This window comes from Balaenoptera acutorostrata, chromosome 3 (assembly GCF_949987535.1).
Source record: "Balaenoptera acutorostrata chromosome 3, mBalAcu1.1, whole genome shotgun sequence".
Classification (NCBI taxonomy): Eukaryota; Metazoa; Chordata; class Mammalia; order Artiodactyla; family Balaenopteridae; genus Balaenoptera; species Balaenoptera acutorostrata.
The window spans coordinates 130,953,311-130,976,263 of NC_080066.1; the positions used below are offsets into that span (position 1 = coordinate 130,953,311).

The 22,953-nt window shown below is 35.7% G+C and overlaps 1 protein-coding gene across 3 annotated transcripts in view; it reads right to left on the reverse strand.

Annotated features, from left to right (window-relative positions):
• Positions 1–1,243: 1,243 nt before the first annotated feature.
• Positions 1,244–22,953, reverse strand: part of MAP4K5 (mitogen-activated protein kinase kinase kinase kinase 5) — a 144,301-nt gene continuing 122,591 nt past the window's right edge. For 2 of the 3 annotated variants that reach the window (XM_057542091.1, XM_057542089.1), the window contains exons 27-32: positions 22,022–22,199; positions 13,100–13,168; positions 10,602–10,694; positions 7,982–8,052; positions 5,252–5,307; positions 1,245–2,840 (exon numbers count right to left, since the gene is read on the reverse strand). In XM_057542091.1, coding sequence (XP_057398074.1) covers positions 2,753–2,840; positions 5,252–5,307; positions 7,982–8,052; positions 10,602–10,694; positions 13,100–13,168; positions 22,022–22,199 — 555 coding nt within the window. In that variant the 3' untranslated portion in view covers positions 1,245–2,752. Of the gene's footprint in view, positions 2,841–5,251; positions 5,308–7,981; positions 8,053–10,601; positions 10,695–13,099; positions 13,169–22,021; positions 22,200–22,953 lie in introns of all 3 variants that reach the window. The other variant, XM_057542092.1, reaches the window with a different exon arrangement.

Below are 22,953 nucleotides of genomic sequence, written 5' to 3' on the forward strand. Positions count from 1 at the left end.
GAAATTTCTTTCAGAATTTTGAAGGCACTGCTTCTGTTGAAATCTGAAGTTATTCCGATTCTTATTTCTTGGTATTTGACCTGCCTCTTTTCTTCAGAAACATAACAGATCATCTCTTTGACCCTGACATGCCTGAAATTTCATAATAGATTTTTTTCATCCACTGTGTTCTTTCAATCTAAAATCTGAAGTTCTTTAGTACTGAGAATATTTCTTGAAATACTCTGATTCCCTATTTTCTCTATTCTTTTTGGAACTCTGGGAGATTGGATATTGGGCCTCCTGGCCTGTTAATTTTCTTAATTTTTTTCTCCAATATTTTCATTTCTTTTTATTTTCTGAGAAATTTCTTCAACTTTATATTCTAAATCATCTATTGAATTATTCAGCTATGCTATATTTTTTCTAATAGCTCTGTTTTTTGGAAAACTCCTTTTTTAGTATCCTGATTCATAGTTGCAACATCTTTGCAAAGATACTTTTTCTTTTGACATTTTCTTCATTCTGCATAGTCTGTTTCCATTAGGTGCTTTTTCCCCTATTGTTTTCTCTCTTCCCTGTAAGAGGCTTTCCTCAGATGTTTCATAATTCCTGGTTGTTTAATCATTTTTATTATTGTTTTAAAATATTTATTTACTTTGGCTGCACTGGGTCTTAGTTGTGGCATGCGGGATCTTTGTTGCGGCATGCAGGCTTCTTAGTTGTGGCATGCATGTGGGATCTAGTTCCCCGACCAGGGATCGAACCCGGGCCCCCTGCATTGGGAGCACGGAGTATTACCCACTGGACCACCAGGGAAGTCCCTGTTTAATCATTTTTAATAGCATAGGACTAAAAGACTAACTGTAAGCTCTGGATGCATGCAAAGGGTGGTGGGCACATTACGATTTTCACTGTAGATTTATCCAGCTGGGCAGTTTAGCCAGGACACTTCTGATGTCAGGATCTCTTTAGGTCTTTCCACTTGCACTGACCAGATGGCACAGAGAGAACTCTTCCAGTATTGTTAGGATGGGAAGATCTGGCTGCCAGGATTCAGAGAGGAGGAGGAGGCTATTGGTCTTTGTATCCAGAATGTAAATATTTCCTGTTTTGAGTATGGTCCCCTGCCATCTATTGTATCCAGTGTCCTTCAGTCCAGAGGCCCCATTTAACATACCCAAAATAAACAGCAACACACTTACTGAAATCATAGCATTTTTAAAGGACAATACTTTATATATTTCATTTGCATAATATTTTATTGTTTGCATATTGCATAGTGAAAAGAACAGAGTCACAAGACTCATAGTCTGGCTCAACCACTAACTTGCTGTGTGAATTGGGTTAAGTCTCTTAACCTTGCTAACCCCTTATCTCCTCATCTAAAAAAAGGAGATGATGATAATACCTACTACACAGGACTGCTAAAGACCGAATGAGATAGTTACACTGTCTTCCTCTCAAGGAACTGCTGAAAATGAATCTGTAGTCTGCTCTTGCCACCCCCTTGTTCATCATCTCAACAATAACTGTTAAATGCATTAAGACAATAGGTACCAGTGTGATGCTTTCATTTTGAATACTAACAATAGCAGAAAGGAAGAAACCTCAAAAATGGCCCAATCCTTACTTATCTTTAGAATACTGATTTTTATAATACTTATTTATACTACCCCATCAGGAATTAAATTTCATTTAAAGATTTTTTTAAAAAACCTACTCAAAATGAGGATCTATATATGTGAAAAACCCAAGAATACACATGTAGTTGCTTTACAAGTTTCCCCTCTGGTATAGTATAGGTAAAATACATATCACGGGCAGTTAAACACTTTTCCCCCCTACATTAGGGATGATAATATATATGAAGATTAATTTCTTATGCATTATCCCTAATGTAAAAAAAAAATCACAGGTATATTATACTGCTTGTCAAGAATACATACACACGGTAGTCACATCTAGAAATACACACTTCTTCTAACAATATTTCAACCATCATCATTATCTTCTGTATGAACCCCTACAATTATATGTAGTTGAAAACACAAAACTCTCTTTTAAGGCAATTCTGGATGATATTATATTACAAAATACTTGTGTTAAATAATATTGCATGTATGTACTGAACCTCCAAACACAGCCTTTAAACCCTCAAAGTACTAGTCTTAAAAGGTAAACAAAATTTTTATATATTATAAAAAAATTTAAGCTGCTCTGCAACCTTCCTTTACTAAAAGTTAGATACATTACACCACTCCAGCAAGAGATTAATAAATAAGGATTAAATATTCTATTTTACAAAAACATACAGAATGACCAATGTAAAAGTAAAAGGCTTACCTGATAATTTCTTTATCAAATTATGTTCATTAAGAAGGAATAAAACATGGTATAAAATGAGAAAACTGTCACTAAATTTACCTCTCTGAAGATAATCACATGAGCTGTTATCTAAAAATACCATGGCATCCTTGTTACAAACATTATTTTTTTTAAAAAGACTGTGTTTCCTGGAACTAGAGGACTATCTGTCTCATAGCTTTTATTAAGCAAACTTGATAAAACCACCACATAGTGGCAAGAGATAGAATAGCTGTTTCCAGCTACAGAAAATACTGAATTCTACCTTAAAGTACAGATCATTTGAGATATAACCCATAACAATTAAAGCAAATCATAGTGTAGTTTGTACTGAATTTCCTTAAGATATTTTTGCTTTCAATGGCGTGTATTCATTTTCCTGTCATTTGAGACCAGTTTCTGTTGCTTAGTAACTATTTTCATGTCCAGCCAAGATGTAAAGATTGCTGTGTGCAGTAGGATTTTCTGTTGGCCTACTTTCCAAAACAACAACCCTGCAATTAAATCAAAACAAAAGTCTTGTTAAAGAGTAGAAACAGAGATTTCATCTTCAAATATTAACATCAAACCAGGAAAGAATATCATTGTTCACATTCACATAAGATTACACAGAGATCATATTAATAGATGCACAGTCAAATTCAGCTTTACATTTTACAGCTTAAAAACAAAACTGAATAAGAATTGATGAATTTATGAATATAAAATATTAAAAACATTTCAGGATAGTCTCAACTTATTCCAACTAAAAACAAATTTGCTTACTCATATATGCCAAAAAAAGGTATAATAAAGCTTTAGAACATACATGAACAAGAAGGGGATGGAGGAAGGGCTGAGAGAATAAAACAGGATTTTAAGAGGCACCCACTCACACTGTTCTTCAAGGTATTTGCAAATAAATAGTTTTAAAAAGTATGAAATTGGGCCATCTCCCTTGTCCCTGGAACAAAGGCAGGGTAAGAGTTCAATGAAAGGACCAATAGGAAGAAAAACCAATCAAGTGTTATATCATAGGATCTACACTGTGGGAAGACAGGTTTGAGAACAAAATAAAAAACAATATGCCCATGCAGAGAAAAAAGTCTAGAAGGGGAAATGGGAGGGGGGGGGAGTTGCATAAATAATTTATATTTTTCTAGTGTATGAATTTCCTACAACTAGCATATTATTACTCTTGAAATGAAAACAACAAAAAAGTAATATATACTTAAAGTGTGCATTAAAGAAAAGTAGAAAGGGAAAATAAAATTACCTATAATTCAACTGCCCAAAGTTTACCATTATTAATATTCTGACAGTTTTCTTTCCTCCTAGACATTAATACCTATATTTAAACAATACAATTTAACAAATCAGTTTAAAAATTAAGACAAAACAAAAGCCTTGATTAAGATATATGTCTTAAAATCAAGGAGATGCCCAAGTAAGAAGATAACCAGAACAAGGCAATGGTCTGAAAAAAGTAGTTTTTTAGGGCAATAGTGACAGAATGGAGAAACAATATGAACAAAGAAGGGGTAGATGAAAGAGAAAATTTTGAAAATTCTGGGGGAAGGAGTTGGAAGGAAACAAGTAACTAAGAGAAATGGTTTCTGATGCCTACCCTCTATCAAGCAGAAATCTCTCATACTATGTCTCACCAGAGTGCTATTTGTGCCAGGATCACTGAATGATCTACAATTCCTTCGTCAGCCCTTCCTGGAGAAGCAAAGGGCCTCCCATTCGACAGTCATTTACCAGGTGGTCCTCCAATTCTCTTTTTTGCAGGACTAGTTACTAGGTTGCCATGCTCTCTGGGCTTGCCTTTTCAATGGCAATGGGTAGTTGCCATTTTCCAAAAATCCTTTTTCTCTTTAAAAAATTTTTATGGAGTCATAACTCCAATTCTCCCCGCCTTCCTTAAGTGTGTAATATCTAAGCAATGGTTTTGTGACTAGACTGAACTTGAAGATCAGAGGTTCTCAATCCTTGCCTCAGGACTAATGTATACCACTATATAGCCAGTTTTGCTGTAGTAACAACTTTTGGAAAATAGGAAGGGATAGGTATTTTATTCATTGTAGAGGTAGATAACATAGACTTTGAAGAACAAAAGCTATAATTCTTTTTTCATGAGACGGCATAGTTTTGGAACTTATCTTTCATTTTGATCACAGAGACCACATAATTCCTTCTAATTTAGAATGACCTCAGAGACTCAGTCAAATATCTTGTGATATAAAAGTAAATGTCAGGAGGTACACATTCTATTGGATATATACAGTAACAGTTAATAGAACTTAACATGTCAGGAAGAAATGATGAAAACAAAGGAGCCTGAAATATGTCATGGTACTAGGGACATAAACACCTATTTAACACATTTTGTCTTGGCTGAGTATAACTGTTTCTAGAATCATGATCCTCACACTGACAAAAGCTTGCTTAATTGACCAATTAAAGTATTTCTCTCTCTCTCTCAATAAAGATACAGGGAAATTTCTCTAAGATTCTGAAGCCTCTAAGAGTTTTGTTTAACATACATAAAAATAAATGAATGAACAAACCAAACAAAAACAAACACGTAGATACAGAGTGGCTACCAGGGGGAAGAGGTAGGGGCGGAGGGAGAGCGAAATAGGTAAAGGGGGTTAATTGCGTGGTGTTGAAAGGAAACTAAACTTTTGGTGGTGAGCACACTGTAGGGTATACAGAACTAGAAATATAATGTTGTATACATGAAATTTATATAAATGTTATAAGCCAATGTTACTTCTATTGAACAATATAAATAAACATATTGAAACAATATAAATAAGTATATTGAAAAAGAAGTTCTGTTTGAAACACAGTCAGAGGTTGACAGTATAATTAAAAATACAATCGTTGAACTCCTTTGGTAATAAAACAACCAAACTATTACCTGTCTGATCCTAATAAGCGGAAAACTCTTGTTTCATCTGAAATCTCCTGGGTAACCTATGAAAGAAAATAGCCCATATTATTAGCCACCATATTATTTAAATTATAATTTAAAGATCATTTAGACAGAGCAAGTATTAAAAAGAATGATAATTTTTGATAGACTCAATTCCTCAAATTAAATAGATTTTAGTAAGTTTTTTTTTTTGACTGCTTATTACTAGAAACAAATCAACATTTATGGAATATCTGTATGGGTCAAGCACTTTCCTTAGAACTTTTTATGATATGTATTATCATTCCCATATTATTAAAGAGAAAACTAAGACTCAGTGAGGTTAAGTAACTTACTTTTAGGTCATATAACTAGTAGACCCAAGATCTGAGTACAGGTTTGCTGGACTGCACAGCCCCTACTCCTTCCTTTATGTCATAGGGCAGATGCTTGAGGTGGCACCCCTCAGCCCACCTGATTTCAGCAGAGCTGCAGTAGACACTCCCGTGCACCAGTGTCTTACATCTGTGTACTGGGGGTATTCCTCTGCTCTGTCTTCTCCAAAACTAAAGAAAGAAGGTACTCAGTCGTGCACAGGCACTATTCCAAAGTGTGGGGAGTTGACACCTCTGGGGGAAATCCTTAACTACCAGGGACAGCAGTTGGTGTATAAATGCACCCGCCTCCCCACCTTCTGATGAGCCAATTCTGAGGTGTGCTCCACACTGTTCCTCAGTAGTCCCTATGGGATTAAGCCCTCGTTGCCCATATTGAGAACCAGTTTATTAATGTGCTCTTTGTTGGCTTTTTGTCCCTCTCCATCTTACATTCCTTACTCTGTCACTTGTTTTCTGGGATCTACTCCCAAATAAACAAGGACCTGAGACCTTGTTTTAGGGTCAGCTTTTGGAGGAACCCAAACTATGACAGTGTGTATATAAAATAAGTATAAAAATACTCTGCTATCAATGAGTTTGCAGTCTAGCTGGGAAGATGGAATTAATAAACTTGAATCAGAAAATAAATCTGGTGCTATACTAAATGCAGCTGATTTTCAGAGTATTAAGTTCAGAAATGTTCCAATCATTGTGGACTAGAATGGCTGAATATTACATTATGAACATTATAGCTAGGCTCAAATTGAACGATTAGAACAAAACCAGAAAGAAAAAGGTAAGCAAGATGACTTAAAATAGGAGGTAGAATTCACACTTGATATGGTAAACAACAAGTAACTTCTACAGATTTCTAACCACAGGAGTGACACAGTGAAAACAGCATCTAAGGACAATTAATGTTATGGCAGTAAGTAGGACTGTAGGCTTCATTAAATGCAGGGGCCTGGTGACATTTAGTGACATGGGTCAGTAACTAAACGGACGCTTTCAAAGACAGCTGATTTATGTCATTTTCTCTTGGAAGCATTCTAATTCCACTGATTTACATCATTTTTACTTGGAAGCATTCTACTTCTGCATTCATATAAAAGGTGGAAATAGTTATATCTAAATAACAGTGTAAAGGTAATTCAAATAGAAGATTTTAAGCTTCAAAATAAGTCCATAAATTTGTGAGGCCCTGGTGTGCAAGAATTACACAGGTACTCACACAAATGGGAAATGTCTCTGTTAGTATTCTCTTAACTGTTAGGATTCACCTCTCAAGGTGGGAGTCCAAGTCCCACCTCTTACATGAAATGTATCCTGATTATCTCAGTAGAAGTGATTTTTGGAGACCCTTCACATCCAGGCTCTGTCACTTAACTAGTTCTGTAACTCTGGGTAAGTTACTTAACCACTCTGTACCTGTAAAATCGGGAATATGAATACTACATAACTTTACTTTGAATTGTACCTAAACCCCACTATATTATTAGCCTTCAGTAAGCTAGTATTTGTAAAGTGCCTGGAAGATAGACATCATAAGGGTTTGATGTTATTTATAATTATGCTTCATTATGTCTTCAGTGCTATAATAAGAATAGTGTCCTAAATGTATTTAATACTCAATAAATATTTAGTAAACGAATTAATTTTCTTAGATTTTCCTTAGTCCTGTGATCCAATACATATTAATTTAGAATTTTAAATATAACATTAAAAAAGAAGCTGCAGGGGCTTCCCTGGTGGTGCAGTGGTTAAGAATCCGCCTGCCAATGCAGGGGACACGGGTTCGAGCCCTGGTTCGGGAAGATCCCACATGCCGTGGAGCAACTAAGCCCGTGCGCCACAACTACTGAAGCCCGAGCGCCTAAAGCCCGTGGTCCCAACAAGAGAAGCCACCACAACGAGAAGCCTGCGCACCACAACGAAGAATAGCCCCCATTCGCCGCAACCAGAGACAAGCCCGCGTGCAGCAACGAAGACCCAACGTAGCCAAAAATAAAAATAAATAAAATAAATTTATAAAAAAAAAAGAAGCTGCACATTTATAGACTATGGAAAAGGCTTATTACCTTTAGAAAAGTTTAGTAAGTTTAGCAACCATATTTATAAATTACAAATAAGAGGACTGAAATTGTGTAAACTCATGTTTGACAATTCCTTGTGGCCACTGAAAATACAATAAATACAAAACTGAACATTATCTGAAGGGAAAATACTGGCAGTTTTGTTCTACCAGCATTAAAAGCATTAAACATAGCAACATGGCTTCAGAAAGAAAATACATAAAACGAATGTTTCAACATTTAAAATCTTTAATGGGAATCACTGGAGGTAATTTGAGAAATCTTACCTCATCTGATTTGAAGCTTTTACCCTGCATTCCATGTTTCCAGAAAGCCAACACACTGTCTTGAAGGCATACTAAAAAGATAAGGGAGAACGGGACTAAAATAAGGCACATAGTAGTAGTGCATTATACATTTTCCTTAACTGTCTTTAATAAATGATAATGTAAGGCTATTCAAGTGCTTGGTGCAAAATGCCACTGTCTAGACCATTAGTTCCCAACATTTTTGTGGCTAAGTCGTGTCAAAGCTCAAATAATTTATTGAGGCAGGGTCATGGAAGTTTTCAAAGATACGTTATAACAGGCATTTATTTAAAAATGGGCTAACTTTTGATGAGCTGGACATCCGCATATTAATTTTTCTTTCATATACTATCTTTTGTCTTAGGTAAGTAAAATAATAAAAACATAACTGGTTTTTTGGATTAAAAAACATGATTATTTAAATAATGTGATATATTTAGAAGTAGCTATTCAGGAAGCATCTTTTATTTCTGTTCACATATTCCCCATTATAAAATTAATTTTTAAAAATAAACCTGTCCTGTAATCTAAAATTTAACCACACTCTGAATATTTTTGATCTGTGAACCAATTCTTATTTGGAGGGGCTAGGGGCTCTCAGCTATAGTACTCACTGCTGCTGCCCAACCCCATCAGGCCTCCAGAGCCCACCGGGCCTTTGCCCTGGCCTTGCAGGTCCCACCGTTCACAAGGGTGGTCACAGATTTGAGGCAAGCTTGCCCAACTTCTTGATGGCTTTGGATTCAGGAACGACCGTGACCCCAAAGTGTGGCCACCTAATGACATGCCATATCCCCTCTTGCTCTCCACCCACCTCCCACGATCCCCTGGGGTGGCCTGAGGGTCTTGGAGGAAAACCTGTTATCGCTGTGCTGTGTCCATTTCTGTCTCCTGCCTGTGCTGGGCCCACTGAAGCACACATATGGGGTCACTTAGTGGTTTAGAAACAGAGTGGCAGGGCCCCCAATTTTGGGGTGGGGGGAGGCAGCAGGGCCTCTGGGTCCTTCCTGGCCAGAGGCTAGAGTCATTAAAGCACAGTGAGAGAAGGAGAAAACCAATTTGATTGTTGGAGAGTTAGCCATATGCCCTATACCAGTAAAGATGGGAGAAAGTGATTGAAATTTATTATATTTCTTACTAGAATATTGACTCTGTAAAAAGTTAATGTAAGAGTGTTCTGGAAACATAATTTAGCTTAATAAACATAAAAGTATTTTACAATAACAAATCATACAAGTTTCACTAGCCATGAAATAAAAAAACAGGTAGTACTGGCTTTGTTTTTAAAAGGTGACTTGAAGGGACTCTTTTTACCCAGGGGGATCCTTGAAATTATTCCAAAGTTCACTGGAAAGAAGAGATGGTAGCCTAGGAGGAACAAACTTTTGTATAACGAAAATAACCTAAAACATTTGGCATATATGAAAAAGTTGAGGTACTAGTGTGTTTCAGTTAAAATTAAGAGGACCTAAAGATCTGTATATTGGAATCTCTATTGAAAAGATTAAATCTTAGAAACTGGCATGCAATAGCCAGCATAAAAAGGAGTAAAAGAAGAAAATATTTCCAAAATTCCTTTTGTCATGGCATCTACAGAAAGTTTAGGTTTTCTGCTTGAATAAAATTTCCAATCATAAGCAAATTATTTCTATGTAAGATGTTTACCCAGAGGGATGAATGTACTTTGCAATAGGGCAAAACTCCACTTGAGAAACCATTAAATTTAAAAAAAATCAACAGAAAACTTTCTAAACAGTGAGAAACACATTTTAAAAAGTGTATACATTTAATTATAAAATACATATATTTTTTACGGCTCAAATAAAAATCACCAATTTTGTTTTAACTGTTTTTGACTTAAAGTAGAACCATATCATGAATTGTTCAAAATGTTTCCACCCATGGTATTTTTTCATAAGTTCTATCACCCTTGAGGAAAATACTTACTGACATATAATCAGTGAGGATGCAAACAATAGTAATTTTTATCATAAAACCAATGATATTACAGAGTAAAACACTCATTGACAAGGAAGCAAATTCAAATGGCATAGTATTTTCCAGATTCTGTGGGAAACTAGTTATTTATATTTAAATAGACCTAAAAGCAAAAACCATCAACACACACCAACCAGAATCTTACACGGCAAAGAATTCTAGCATATCTAACATTGTTAATCACATCACACAAATACCTTCATGATTTGGAAAGAATTGGAAGAAGTATAATTCACTTGATGCAGCAAAGGGAACAATGAATAGAAGAAATGATTTCATGTTTTAAATATTCAAGAAACGACAATAAAAGATTTATTATGGTCCAGACCTGCACTGTCTAATATTATAGTAACTAGCCCTGTGTGGCTATTTACATCAAAATTTAAATTAATTAAAATTTAAAAAATTAAAATTAAAATGTAGCACTAGCCATGTTTCAAGTACTTAACAAGTGTGGTTAATGACTACTGTATTTAAGAACACAGGGAACATTTCTATATCAAAGAAACATCTTTGAGACAGTGCTGGTCTAGATAACCCTAAGTACAGAATGAACAAAAAACCAAGTACTCTAAATGCATTATTAAAAAAGGAGACTTACCTACAGATTCAATGCGAAAATCAAAACTTAGCTCAGAGGCCAGTTTCTTACTTGATTTTAGTTTTCCTTGTAGATTTACAATTTTTACAAATTCTTAAAAAAAGAAAAAACAAGTCAAGACTGGAAATGCAGATTTGCTAAAATAAATGTAACTTGATATGCGGATTTTACATGGATATATAACAATATTCTTAATAAAGTTCAATTATTTCTCTTGATTCAAGTATGCCCAGTGAAAAATTGTCACTGATATGTTCTGTAAGAGTGAGGCCTCCGTAAATGGCAATCCCACCAGTATTTTTTTTTCATAGTTCATACTGAACACTTATGTTCTCATTTTTTAAAAAGTGAAGTGTTTCTTTAATAGTGGTTACCTTGGTGCCTAAATATTCAGCAATAAGAGTTGGGTTTTTTCCCCTTACAAATTACATAACATATGATAAGTAATATCTGCAGTAATTCTTAACTTTATTTTAGTATGTAACTAATATTCTACAGAAGTACAAGGGAGGGAAAAATAGTACTCTCAAAAGTCAGAATTTCTTTATAAGTAAACTCTGGGATAGAGAGTATATGTGAATATTTCTATTTCCCTTTTGTCCATTTGTTTTTTAATTTAACCATCTTAGCTCTGACTTGGAAGATATCTTCTCTCTGCATTACTTTCTCATCTGTCTACCATTATTTGTGATTACACACCTATCTCCATTGCTGCTTAGTAAAACTGATTTATACCATAGAGTTGACAAACAATTTTCAAAGTGTTACACTGCTCCCCTAAGAAAAAAAGAACAACTGAAGAAAGTCAACTTTCCATTTACCATGAATAGCTGGGAAATGGAAGTCCTAGTTAATCAAAGGTTTAAAAAATTTTTCAAAAAAATACATAAATCAACAAAATGAAAACTAAGTACAATTTATTTTCCTTGGATGACTCAGAAGGTATTTAGGCGTTTAATGTTAAAGGTTCAACACTACTACAATTAAATTCTGATCATCTGTTTATTTCATTAATCAGTACTGAGTTTTCTACTTGTTTGGGTAAAAAAGAATTTATCAAATTCACTTAAGAGTAACCAAACAACATGCCAATCTTATCAGTATTCAAAGAATCAAAAGTACTTAAGGGATAATGGGCAAATGAAACACTCTGGGGTTTGGTTTACTTATCTATAATATTAGATGATATTTATGATTCTGTAAGGCAAATCCACTAGGGAACACTTTAGAGAATAGAAATAAAGACAAAAATACAGGTAAATTCAGTAGTGGAACAATTTTAAAAATAACCCTAAACATCTATGGGCAGGTCTAGTCATTTTAAAATATTGGAATGAATCAAACCACAGCAAATATTGCCAAATTTCAAATATAATTCCAAGTCTGGGTGAATTTCACTTGCAGGATTCATTGCATTAAAGTAAGGGGGATTTTAAGAATTAGAGTGCTTTGTTTGCAAAATTGAAAACACCTGTTGTTAAAGTTTTTCTGTCTCTTCCACTGCATATACAGTACAACACACATCTATTGGTAACATCTCTTGCTGCATCAAAAGAATCACAACTAGCAGGCAAAGGTGTCAAATCTATTTGTGCATTAGAAAATCACACTGACATGATTCTAAAAGTTCATGTTATATGACTAGAAGTGACCAAATTAGTATAACCTTCTATTTTTTCATTAATTACAATGAATTATACAGAATTTTATACAGAGTAATTTAATACAGAATTTTACCCCAAGGTTATGACAAACTGTTCTAATACAGTTGTCCCTCGGTATCCACAGGGAATTGGTTCCAGTACCCCTCACAGAGACCAAAGTCCATGGATGCTCAAGTGCCTTATATGAAATGGCCTAGTGTTTGCATATAACCTATACACAACCTCCCATAGACTTTAATTTTTAAAAATATTTTTATTGAAATACAGTTGATTTACAATACCATGTAAGTTTCAGGTGTATAGCACAGCGATTCAGTTATACATATGTGTATGTATATATATGTAGATATAGTCTTTTTCAGATTCTTTTCCCTTATAGGTTATTACATAATATTGAGTATAGTTCCCTGTGCTATACAGTAGGTCCTAGATTACTTATAATACCTAATACAACACAAAAGCTATATAAATAGTTGCCAGGCACTTGCAAATTCAGGTTTGCTTTTTTGAGCTTTCTGGAATTTTTTTTTCTAAATAATTTCAATCCATGGTTGGCTGAATAGAGGATGTGGAACCTACAGATACAGAGGGCTGACTGTATAATGTTTCCAAGTAGGCCAAACAGAATAAAGAAAAAGGTCACAGAGGATAGTTTGACAAACAGATCAATTAGTTACTATATCTGTAGCCAATTTAGGTTTTTCATCAATAAAACAATGCCACTTAAGGTGGAAAACTGCAAATCTACTTTACTGATTCTATTAGAATCAATTCCATGAAAAGGTATGTTATATCAAGTAGTATACTTAGAATAAACTTTAAAATAATACTTACTGTCTAAACACACTAAAACAGTATCTCTCTCCAACTGTGTTACATGAATGGAATCTAACTGTTGGCTGCCTTGGGGGGAAAAAAACAAGGTTACAGTTATATAACATGCTTTAAAAACTAGAACTTAGAAAAGAAACACAAATTCTGATTTTTTTCTGTGATTTTAAACTAGTCTTTGAAATAAACACAGAAATTATATTTTGTAATTGTCTCGTCAAAAACTGTATGTAAGTCAATTTAAAAGAACGAAGTCCTAAGCAAGGCTAACTGAGCTGAGAAAGGCTCAATATTACATTTAGTTAATACCTCAGCTAGCTCTAGAAAGATGAGTTACAAAAATAAAATGAAGCAAACGGTAAATATGGGGAAGAAAGTAAGAGGCATACTATACAGTGACTAGATTTTGCTTTGCATTTTACAGTAGCCAATGGGAAGATGAAAACAAGATCAGTTAGGTGCATCACAGTGTCCCTGAGATAAAAATAAGTCAGTAATTCAGAAAAAGCAAAAGGGTTAACGAAACTATTAGAGAGAAATTTTCCTGGTATTGGGGGGTGGGTGGGATGGAGTGTGTGTGTGTGTGCACGCACGTAGGAAGGAGTTCCTGTATTAACAGGACACCAGGGTAGCATAATGAACAATACTGTCAACAACATCTTTGCAGGAAGCAACTTTCATCACTTTGCTGATATTCACAGGGCTACTTCTCTTAACATCTGCTAATAGAAGTGATGACATTTTTGCAAAACATTTTTGGTAAAACAATTTATTTTAGCCACACAGACTGCGTGAATGGTCTAGATGAAGCTAAGAAAAGATTTTAGATAATTTAGAGCAGTCATTCTTTTTGTTTGTTTTTGGCTTTTTTTAAACTAATTTTTATTGGAGTATAGTTCATTTAAAATGTTGTGTTAGTTTCTGCTCTACAGCAAAGTGAATCAGTTATACATATACATGTATCCACTCTTTTTTAGATTCTATTCCCATATAGGTCATTACAGAGTACTGAGTAGAGTCCCCAGTGCTATACAGTAGATTCTTATTAGTTATCTATTTTATATATAGTAGTGTGTATACGTCAATCCTCTTGAAGTTTTTTATTATTTATTTTTATTTATTTATTTATTTATTTATTTTTGGCTGTGTTGGGTCTTTGTTTCTGTGCAAGGGCTTTCTCCAGTAGCGGCAAGCTGGGGCCACTCCTCATCGTGGTGCGCGGGCCTCTCACTGTCGTGACCTCTCCCGCTGCGGAGCACAACCTCCAGACGCGCAGGCTCAGTAGTTGTGGTTCATGGGCCCAGCTGCTCCACGGCATGTGGGATCTTCCCAGACCAGGGCTCGAACCCGTGTCCCCTGCACTGGCAGCCAGACTCCCAACGACTGCGCCACCAGGGAAGTCCAGCTTTTTAAAAAAATTTTTTTAATTTAATCTTATTTATTTTTTTATACAGCAGGTTCCTATTAGTCATCAATTTTATACACATCAGTGCATACATGTCAATCCCAATCGTCCAATTCAGCACACCACCATCCCCAGCTTTTCATGTGCTTCTTGCCCATCTGTATGTCTTCTTTGGAGAAATGTCTATTTAGGTCTTCTGCCCAGTTTTGGATTGGGTTGTTTGTTTCTTTAATATTGAGCTGCATAACCTGTTTATATATTTTGGAGATTAATCCTTTGTCCGTTGATTTGTTTGCAAATATTTCCTCCCATTCTGAGGGTTGTCTTTTCGTCTTGTTTATGGTTTCCTTTGCTGTGCAAAAGCTTTGAAGTTTCATTAGGTCCCATTTGTTTATTTTTGTTTTTATTTCCATTACTCTAGGAGGTGGATCAAAAAAGATCTTGCTGTGATTTATGTCAAAGAGTGTTCTTCCTATGTTTTCCTCTAAGAGTCTTATAGTGTCTGGTCTTAAATTTAGGTCTCGAATCCATTTTGAGTTTATTTTTGTATATGGTGTTAGGGAGTGTTCTAATTTCACTCTTTTACATGTAGCTGTCCAGTTTTCCCAGCACCACTTATTGAAGAGACTGTCTTTTCTCCATTGTATATCCTTGCCTCCTCTGTCACAGATTAGTTGACCATAGGTGCGTGGGTTTATCTCTGGGCTTTCAATCCTGTTCCATTGATCTATGTTTCTGTTTTTATGCCAGTACCATATTGTCTTGATTACTGTAGCTGTGTAGTATAGTCTGAAGTCAGGGAGTCTGATTCCTCCAGCTCCGTTTTTTTCCCTCAAGACTGCTTCGGCTATTCGGGGTCCTTTGTGTCTCCATACAAATTGTAAGTTTTTTGTTCTAGTTCCGTAAAAAATGCCATTGGTAATTTGATAGGGATTGCATTGAATCTGTAGATTGCTTTGGGTAGTATAGTCATTTTCACAATATTGATTCTTCCAATCCAAGAACATGGTATATCTCTCCAACTGTTGGTATCATCTTTAATTTCTTTCATCAGTGTCTTATAGTTTTCTGCATACAGATCTTTTGTCTCCCTAGGTAGGTTTATTCGTAGGTACTTTATTCTTTTTGTTGCAATGGTAAATGGGAGTGTTTCCTTAATTTCTCTTTCAGATTTTTCATCATTAGTGTATAGGAACAAGAGATTTCTGTGCATTAATTTTGTATCCTGCAACTTAACCAAATTCATTGATTAGCTCTAGTAGTTTTCTGGTGGCATTTTTAGGATTCTCTATGTATAGCATCATGTCATCTGCAAGCAGTGACAGTTATACTTCTTCTTTTCTAATTTGTATTCCGTTTATTTCTTTTTCTTCTCTGATTGCCGTGTCTAGGACTTCCAAAACTATGTTGAATAATAGTGGCAAGAGTGGACATCCTTGTCTCGTTCCTGATCTTAGAGGAAATGCTTTCAGTTTTTCGCCATTGAGAATGATGTTTGCTGTGGGTTTGTCGTATATGGCCTTTGTTATGTTGAGGTAGGTTCCCTCTGTGCCCACTTTCTGGAGAGTTTTTATCATAAGTGGGTGTTGAATTTTGTCAAAAGCTTTTTCTGCATCTATTGAGATGATCATATGGTTTTTATTCTTCAATTTGTTAATATGGTGTATCACACTGATTGACTTGCGTATATTGAAGAATCCTTGCATCCTTGGGATGAATTCCACTTCATCATGGTGTATGATCCTTTTAATGTGTTTCTGGATTCTGTTTGCTAGTATTTTGTTGAGGATCTTTGCATCTATATTCATCAGTGATATTGGTCTGTAATTTTCTTTTTTTGTAGTATCTTTGTCTGGTTTTGGTATCAGGGTGATGGTGGCCTCACAGAATGAGTTTGGGGGTGTTCCTTCCTCTGCAATTTTATGGAAGAGTTTGAGAAGGATGGGTGTTAGCTCTTCTCTGAATGTTTGATAGAATTCACCTGTGAAGCCATCTGGTCCTGGACTTTTGTTTGTTGGAAGATTTTTAATCACAGTTTCAATTTCATTACTTGTGATTGGTCTGTTCATATTTTCTGTTTCTTCCTGGTTCAGTCGTGGAAGGTTATACCTTTGTAAGAATTTGTCCATTTCTTTCAGGTTGTCCATTTCATTGGCATAGAGTTGCTTGTAGTAGTCTCTTGGGATACTTTGTATTTCTGCGGTGTCTGTTTTAACTTCTCCTTTTTCATTTCTAATTTTACTGATTTGAGTCCTCTCCCTCTTTTTTTTGATGAGTCTGGCTAATGGTTTATAAATTTTCTTAATCTTCTCAAAGAACCAGCTTTTAGTTTTATTGATCTTTGCTACTGTTTTCTTTGTTTCTATTTCATTTATTCTGCTCTGATCTTTATGATTTCTTTCCTTCTGCTAACTTTGGGTTTTGTTTGTTCTTCTTTCTCTAGTTCCTTTAGGTGTAAGGTTAGATTGTTTATTTGAGGTTTTCCTTGTTTCTTGAGGTAGGCTTGTATAGCTATAAACGTCCCTCTTAGAACTGCTTTTGCTGCCTCCCTCCCATAGGTTTTGGATCGTTGTGTTTTCATTGTCATTTGTCTCTAGGTATTTTTTGATTTCCTCTTTGATTTCTTCAGTGATCTCTTGGTTATTTAGTAACGTATTGTTTAGCCTCCATGTGTTCGTGTTTTTTACATTTTTTTCCCTGTAACTGATTTCTAATCTCATAGCGTTGTGGTCAGAAAAGATGCTTGGTATGATTTGTTTTCTTAAATTTACTGAGGCTTCATTTGTCACCCAAGATGTGATCTATCCTGGAGAATGTTCCGTGCGCACTCGAGAAGAAAGTGTAATCTGCTGTTTTTGGATGGAATGTCCTATAAATATCAATTAAATCTATCTGGTCTATTGTGTCATTTAAAGTTTGTGTTTCCTTATTAACTTTCTGTTTGGAAAGTTCTGTCCATTGGTGTGAGGTGTTAAAGTCCCCCACTATTATTATGTTACTGTCGATTTCCTCTTTTAGAGCTGTTAGCAGTTGCCTTATGTATTGAGGTGCTCCTACGTTGGCTGCATATATATTTATAATTGTTGTATCTTCTTCTTGGATTGATCCCTTGATCATTATGTAGTGTCTTTCCTTGTCTCTTGTAACATTTTTTAAAGTCTATTTTATCTGATATGAGTATTGCTACTCCAGCTTTCTTTTGATTTCCATTTGCATGGAATATCTTTTTTCCATCCCCTCACTTTCAGTCTGTATGTGTCCCTAGGTCTGAAGTGGGTCTCTTGTACACAGCATATATATATATATATATATATATATATACGGGTCTTGTTTTTGTATCCATTCAGCAAACCTGTGTCTTTTGGTTGGAGCATTTAATCCATTCATGTTTAAGGTAATTGTCGATATGTGTGCTCTTATGACCATTTTCTTAATTGTTTTGGGTTTGTTTTTATAGGTCCTTTTCTTCTCTTGTGTTTCCCACTTAGAGAAGTTCCTTTAGCATTTGTTGTAGAGCTGGTGTGGTGGTGCTGAATTCTCTTAGCTTTTGCTTGTCTGTAAAGCTTTTGATTTCTCCATCGAATCTGAATGAGATCCTTGCCAGGTAGAGTAATCTTGGTTGTAGGTTCTTCCCTTTCATCACTTTAAGTATATCATGCCACTCCCTTCTGGCTTGTAGTTACTGCTGAGAAATCAGCTGTTAACCTTATGGGAGTTCCCTTGTATGTTTTTTGTCGTTTTTCCCTTGCTGCTGTCAATAGTTTTTCTTTGTTTTAATTTTTGCCAGTTTGATTACTATGTGTCTCGGCGTGTTTCTCCTTGGGTTTATCCTGTATGGGACTCTCTGCGCTTCCTGGACTTGGGTGGCTAGTTCCTTTCCCATGTTAGGGAAGTTTTCGACTATAATCTCTTCAAATATTTTCTCGGGTCCTTTCTCTCTCTCTTCTCCTTCTGGGACCCCTATAATGTGAATGTTGTTGCATTTAATGTTGTCCCAGAGGTCTCTTAGGCTGTCTTCATTTCTTTTCATTCTTTTTTCTTTATTCTGTTCCGCAGCATTGAATTCCACCATTCTGTCTTCCAGGTCCCTTATCTGTTCTTCTGCCCCAGTTATTCTGCTATTGATTCCTTCTAGTGTAGTTTTCATTTCAGTTATTGTATTGTTCATCTCTGTTTGCGTGTTCTCTAATTCTTCTAGGTCTTTGTTAAACATTTCTTGCATCTTCTCGATCTTTGCCTCCATTCTTTTTCCGAGGTCCTGGATCATCTTCACTATCATTATTCTGAATTCTTTTTCTGGAAGGTTGCCTATCTCCACTTCATTTAGTTGTTTTTCTGGGGTTTTTATCTTGTTCCTTCATCTGGTACATAGCCCTCTGCCTTTTCATCTTGTCTCTCTTTCTGTGAATGTGGTTTTTGCTCCACAGGCTGCAGGATTGTAGTTCTTCTTGCTTCTCCTCTTTAAGCGTCTTATGAATATACTTTATGTCTTGCGTTCATGACACACTTGGGAATTCCAGGGTGGACCAGTGGTTAGGACTCAGCGTTCTCACTGCCAGGGGCCAGGGTTCGATCCTTGGTCGGGGAACTAAGATCCTGCAAGCCGCACTTCAATAATTCCTCTTTTCATTTCAGCTAACATTTTTCTCTTGTTCTTCCCACTCAAACTATCAAAAAATGTTGTCCACCTTTGCTGTCTCTATTTATTTACTTCCCACTCATCCTTTGCCACTGTAATCTCAGAGCAGTCATTCTTAACTACGTCTCTTTGGGACACCCATAACTCCTCTCCCTTAAAAACTGCACATCTGAGCATAAACACAAAATTATTATTTTGGGTTTTTGTGGACCTTCCAAAGTCCATATATAGTGAAGAATCCAGATGTACAGAATTGGTAAACTGTTGTCCCTTGGCAACATTCCAAAAAATAGCTTTTCTCTGTAAAGCTATGTTCGTGCATTTATTCAACATTTATTGAGTGCTGATAAGTGCTAAGCACCATCCTTGGAGAAAAGGATACTGCAATAATACATCAAACTATGACTAAAAGAGTCTTGGACTAGGAGTTCATTTTAACTGTTACAGCTGTTGCCAATTCAAGGCATGGCCTCAACAATCAACATACCTGGGAGATAGATTAGCAATCATTTATGAAAATGGAAAAGCCTAATAAAGACAGTTTCTGCTTTAGGGTGATTTGAATGTTTACCCTCAGAGTCCTGGCTCTCCTTAGGAAGTAATTTTGGGTCTGCCTTAATTTTAGCCTAGACAATGTTAAAAGTGGGTAGAACAGTTTGCCTCTGGCATTAAAAAAACAAACCAAACAACAACAAAAACCTCTCAACCCTCACCCCTGCAAATTCACAAGATGACTCACTGAATGCCCAGCCTTAAGCAATGTAACCTCCTAATACATCATACAGAAGATAGTTGTTTGAAAACTCACATTAGATAATCATATGAAATGACTTTCTCTACACTATTATTGTATACTAACCAGTAAAAACAAGTTGGGGCTGTCTGCCAAACATGATCTTAAGTTTTTAAATAAACTGACCCATAACTCTTCTTTTTAGCAATAATTACATGATAGGAACACACTTCTATTTGGGCTGTTTATATTTTATGATAATAAATGTCATTTCCACCTTTCTGTTAGGTATACCAGGAAGATATGCATCTACCTCAGCCAAAAACATTATTAGAAAGAAAGGTGGGTGTAGGTGGGGTGGGAGGGTAAAAGAATACATTCCTATTTTATTCTACTGGAAATTATAATTTGGTCTATAAAGACAGTGATATTAGACCAGGGCATGCTGGAACTGGCTTGTACTGGACTGATAAATTTTCAGAAATTTTGCAAGCCAGATGACATCAAGTTGGTAGTCTGAAATTGGCTGTGGTGGGAGCATTTATACCACAGAAATAGGCAACTGCTACCAACCAGGCTTCTGTGCACCCCAAGAGTCTATTGTTAAACATTTACTAGAACACCACTAGTTCATAGTGATTCTGAAAGTGACATTAGTGCAGTTCTACATTAACTTAAGTAGCTGGGTTTTATAAAAGTGTTCTTATAATTTAGCCTATAAATGATCAAAAGCCAAAGATACTTAATAAGAACCTTCAAACTTATAATACTTGTAACAGACTTCTCGAGGTGATAAAGAATGTAACAGTGGTCAGAAATGAAATAAGTTATAACTAAAGCTTACTTGACTTCATATGTAAAAATGGCTTGATAAATCTGGGTGATACTACACTAGCACAACAAAAACAGTAAACTGGCAAAATGAAGACCTTCTTCATTTTACTTATTTTTTAACATGAATTCTTTAATATTTTATTTAAAAAATTTTTAAAGTTTATTTATTTAGTTTGGTTGCGCTGGGTCTTAGTTGCGGCAGGCAGGCTCCTTAGTTGCGGCTCACGGGCTCCTTAGTTGCGGCCGGCGGGCTCTTTAGTTGTGGCTCATGGGCTCCTTAGTTGTGGCACGTGAACTCTTAGTTGTGGCATGCATGTGGGATCTAGTTCTCTGACTAGGGATCGAACCCTTGTCCCCTGCATTGGAAGGTGGATTCTTTTTTAAAGCATGGCTAGTATTTACTTATTTATTTATTTATTTTTGGCTGTGTTGGGTCTTCATTTCTGTGCAAGGGCTTTCTCTAGTTGCGGCGAGCGGGGGCCACTCTTCATTGCGGTGCGCGGGCCTCTCACTACCACGGCCTCTCTTGTTGCGGAGCACAGGCTCCAGACATGCAGGCTCAGTAGTTGTGGCTCATGGGCCAAGTTGCTCCACGGCATGTGGGATCTTCCCAGAACAGGGCTCGAACCCGTGTCCCCTGCATTGGCAGGCAGATTCTCAACCACTGTGCCACCAGGGAAGCCCTGGAAGGTGGATTCTTAACCACTGCAGTACCAGGGAATTCTCTTGACATGAATTCTTGATTGATTTGTTCCAATTTTAAAGTTTGAAAATAAACTTCTCAACCTTTTCAGAGTTTTCATTGAGACATGTTTGATAAAATCCTAGGCTAACAAACCATTCTCAGAAAATGCAAGAGATATTTTCCTGTATCTTTAAATGGTAAAGCTTGGAGGCCACACATGAGAGGCTTCTATTCAAGTATGAAAAGTACCAGAACTCAATGATTTTAAGAAGTGTGGGGGGAAAAAAGTGATAGAAAAAAAAAAGTTATTTCTTTGCTTGAGAAGCTGATAAAATTTGAACAGTATCTTAGAAAACTTAATTATTTAGTAAGTCTAAAGATTAACAGATAACAACTAAGACTTTTAAATGTCAGGCAGGAGTCATTAAAATTTTCCTTGGTAAAATACTTTGTTATCAAATTGCCTCAGGCAAATAGAGATCATAAACTATATGTACATGATCCTCTGGGCTTACTTGGGAAACTATGTTCTGAATCTTTATTTGAAAGAGCCCACGCAGGTTGAACCTATTCTGCTTCTTTTGTAGGCAAAAGCATCAATATTTTAACATAAAGTAAAAAACACTTACCTCCACCAATTTCTGTAAACCATGAAGATGCAGAGTTCAAATTGATTGTCTCAAACTGAACTACCTGATTTAATTCGGTGCCCTTGCTAATAGCTACACAGACCATAGGGTATTCCTGTTCTGGTATTACCAGCATTTCAAACACATTCAAAGGACTTGGCAAAGGAAAATCAAAGTGCTGCAAAAAATAAACAGATGTATAATTTAGAAACAATCTCCTCATTCATATTGTTGAATAAATTCAACAGAAAGGCTTTCATTTTCTTGATTGATCTAATTCTGAAAAACGACTACCTCTTATCAGCACAAAAAAAGACATATAGATCAGTGGAACAGAATAGAGAGCCTAGAAGTAATCCCACAACACCTATGATCAATTAATCTACAACAAAGGAGAAAAGAATATACAATGGAGAAAAGACAGTCTCTTCAACATGCAGTGTTAGGAAAGCTGGACAGCCTCATGTAAATCAATGAAGTTAGAACACTCTCTCAAACCATATACAATAATAAACTCAACCTGTTTAAAGATTTAAATATAAGATATAGCACCATAAAACTCTTAGAAGAGAACATAGGCAAAACATTCTTTGACAAAAATCATAGCACTATTTTCTTAGATCAGTCTCCCAAGGCAAAAAAATAAAAATAAGCAAAAATAAACAAATAGGATGTAATCAAACTTAAAAGCTTTTTGCACAGCAAAGGAAACCATAAAAAAAACAAAGAAAACATCCAGAATGGGACAAAATATTTGAAAATGATGCAACTGACAAGGGGTTAATTTCCAAAATATACAAACAGCTCATATAACTCAGTATCAAAAAAACAACCCAATCAAAAAATGGGCAGAACACCTAAATAGACATTTTCCCAAAGAAGACATACAAATGGCTAACAGGCACATGAAAAGTTGTTCAACATCGCTAATT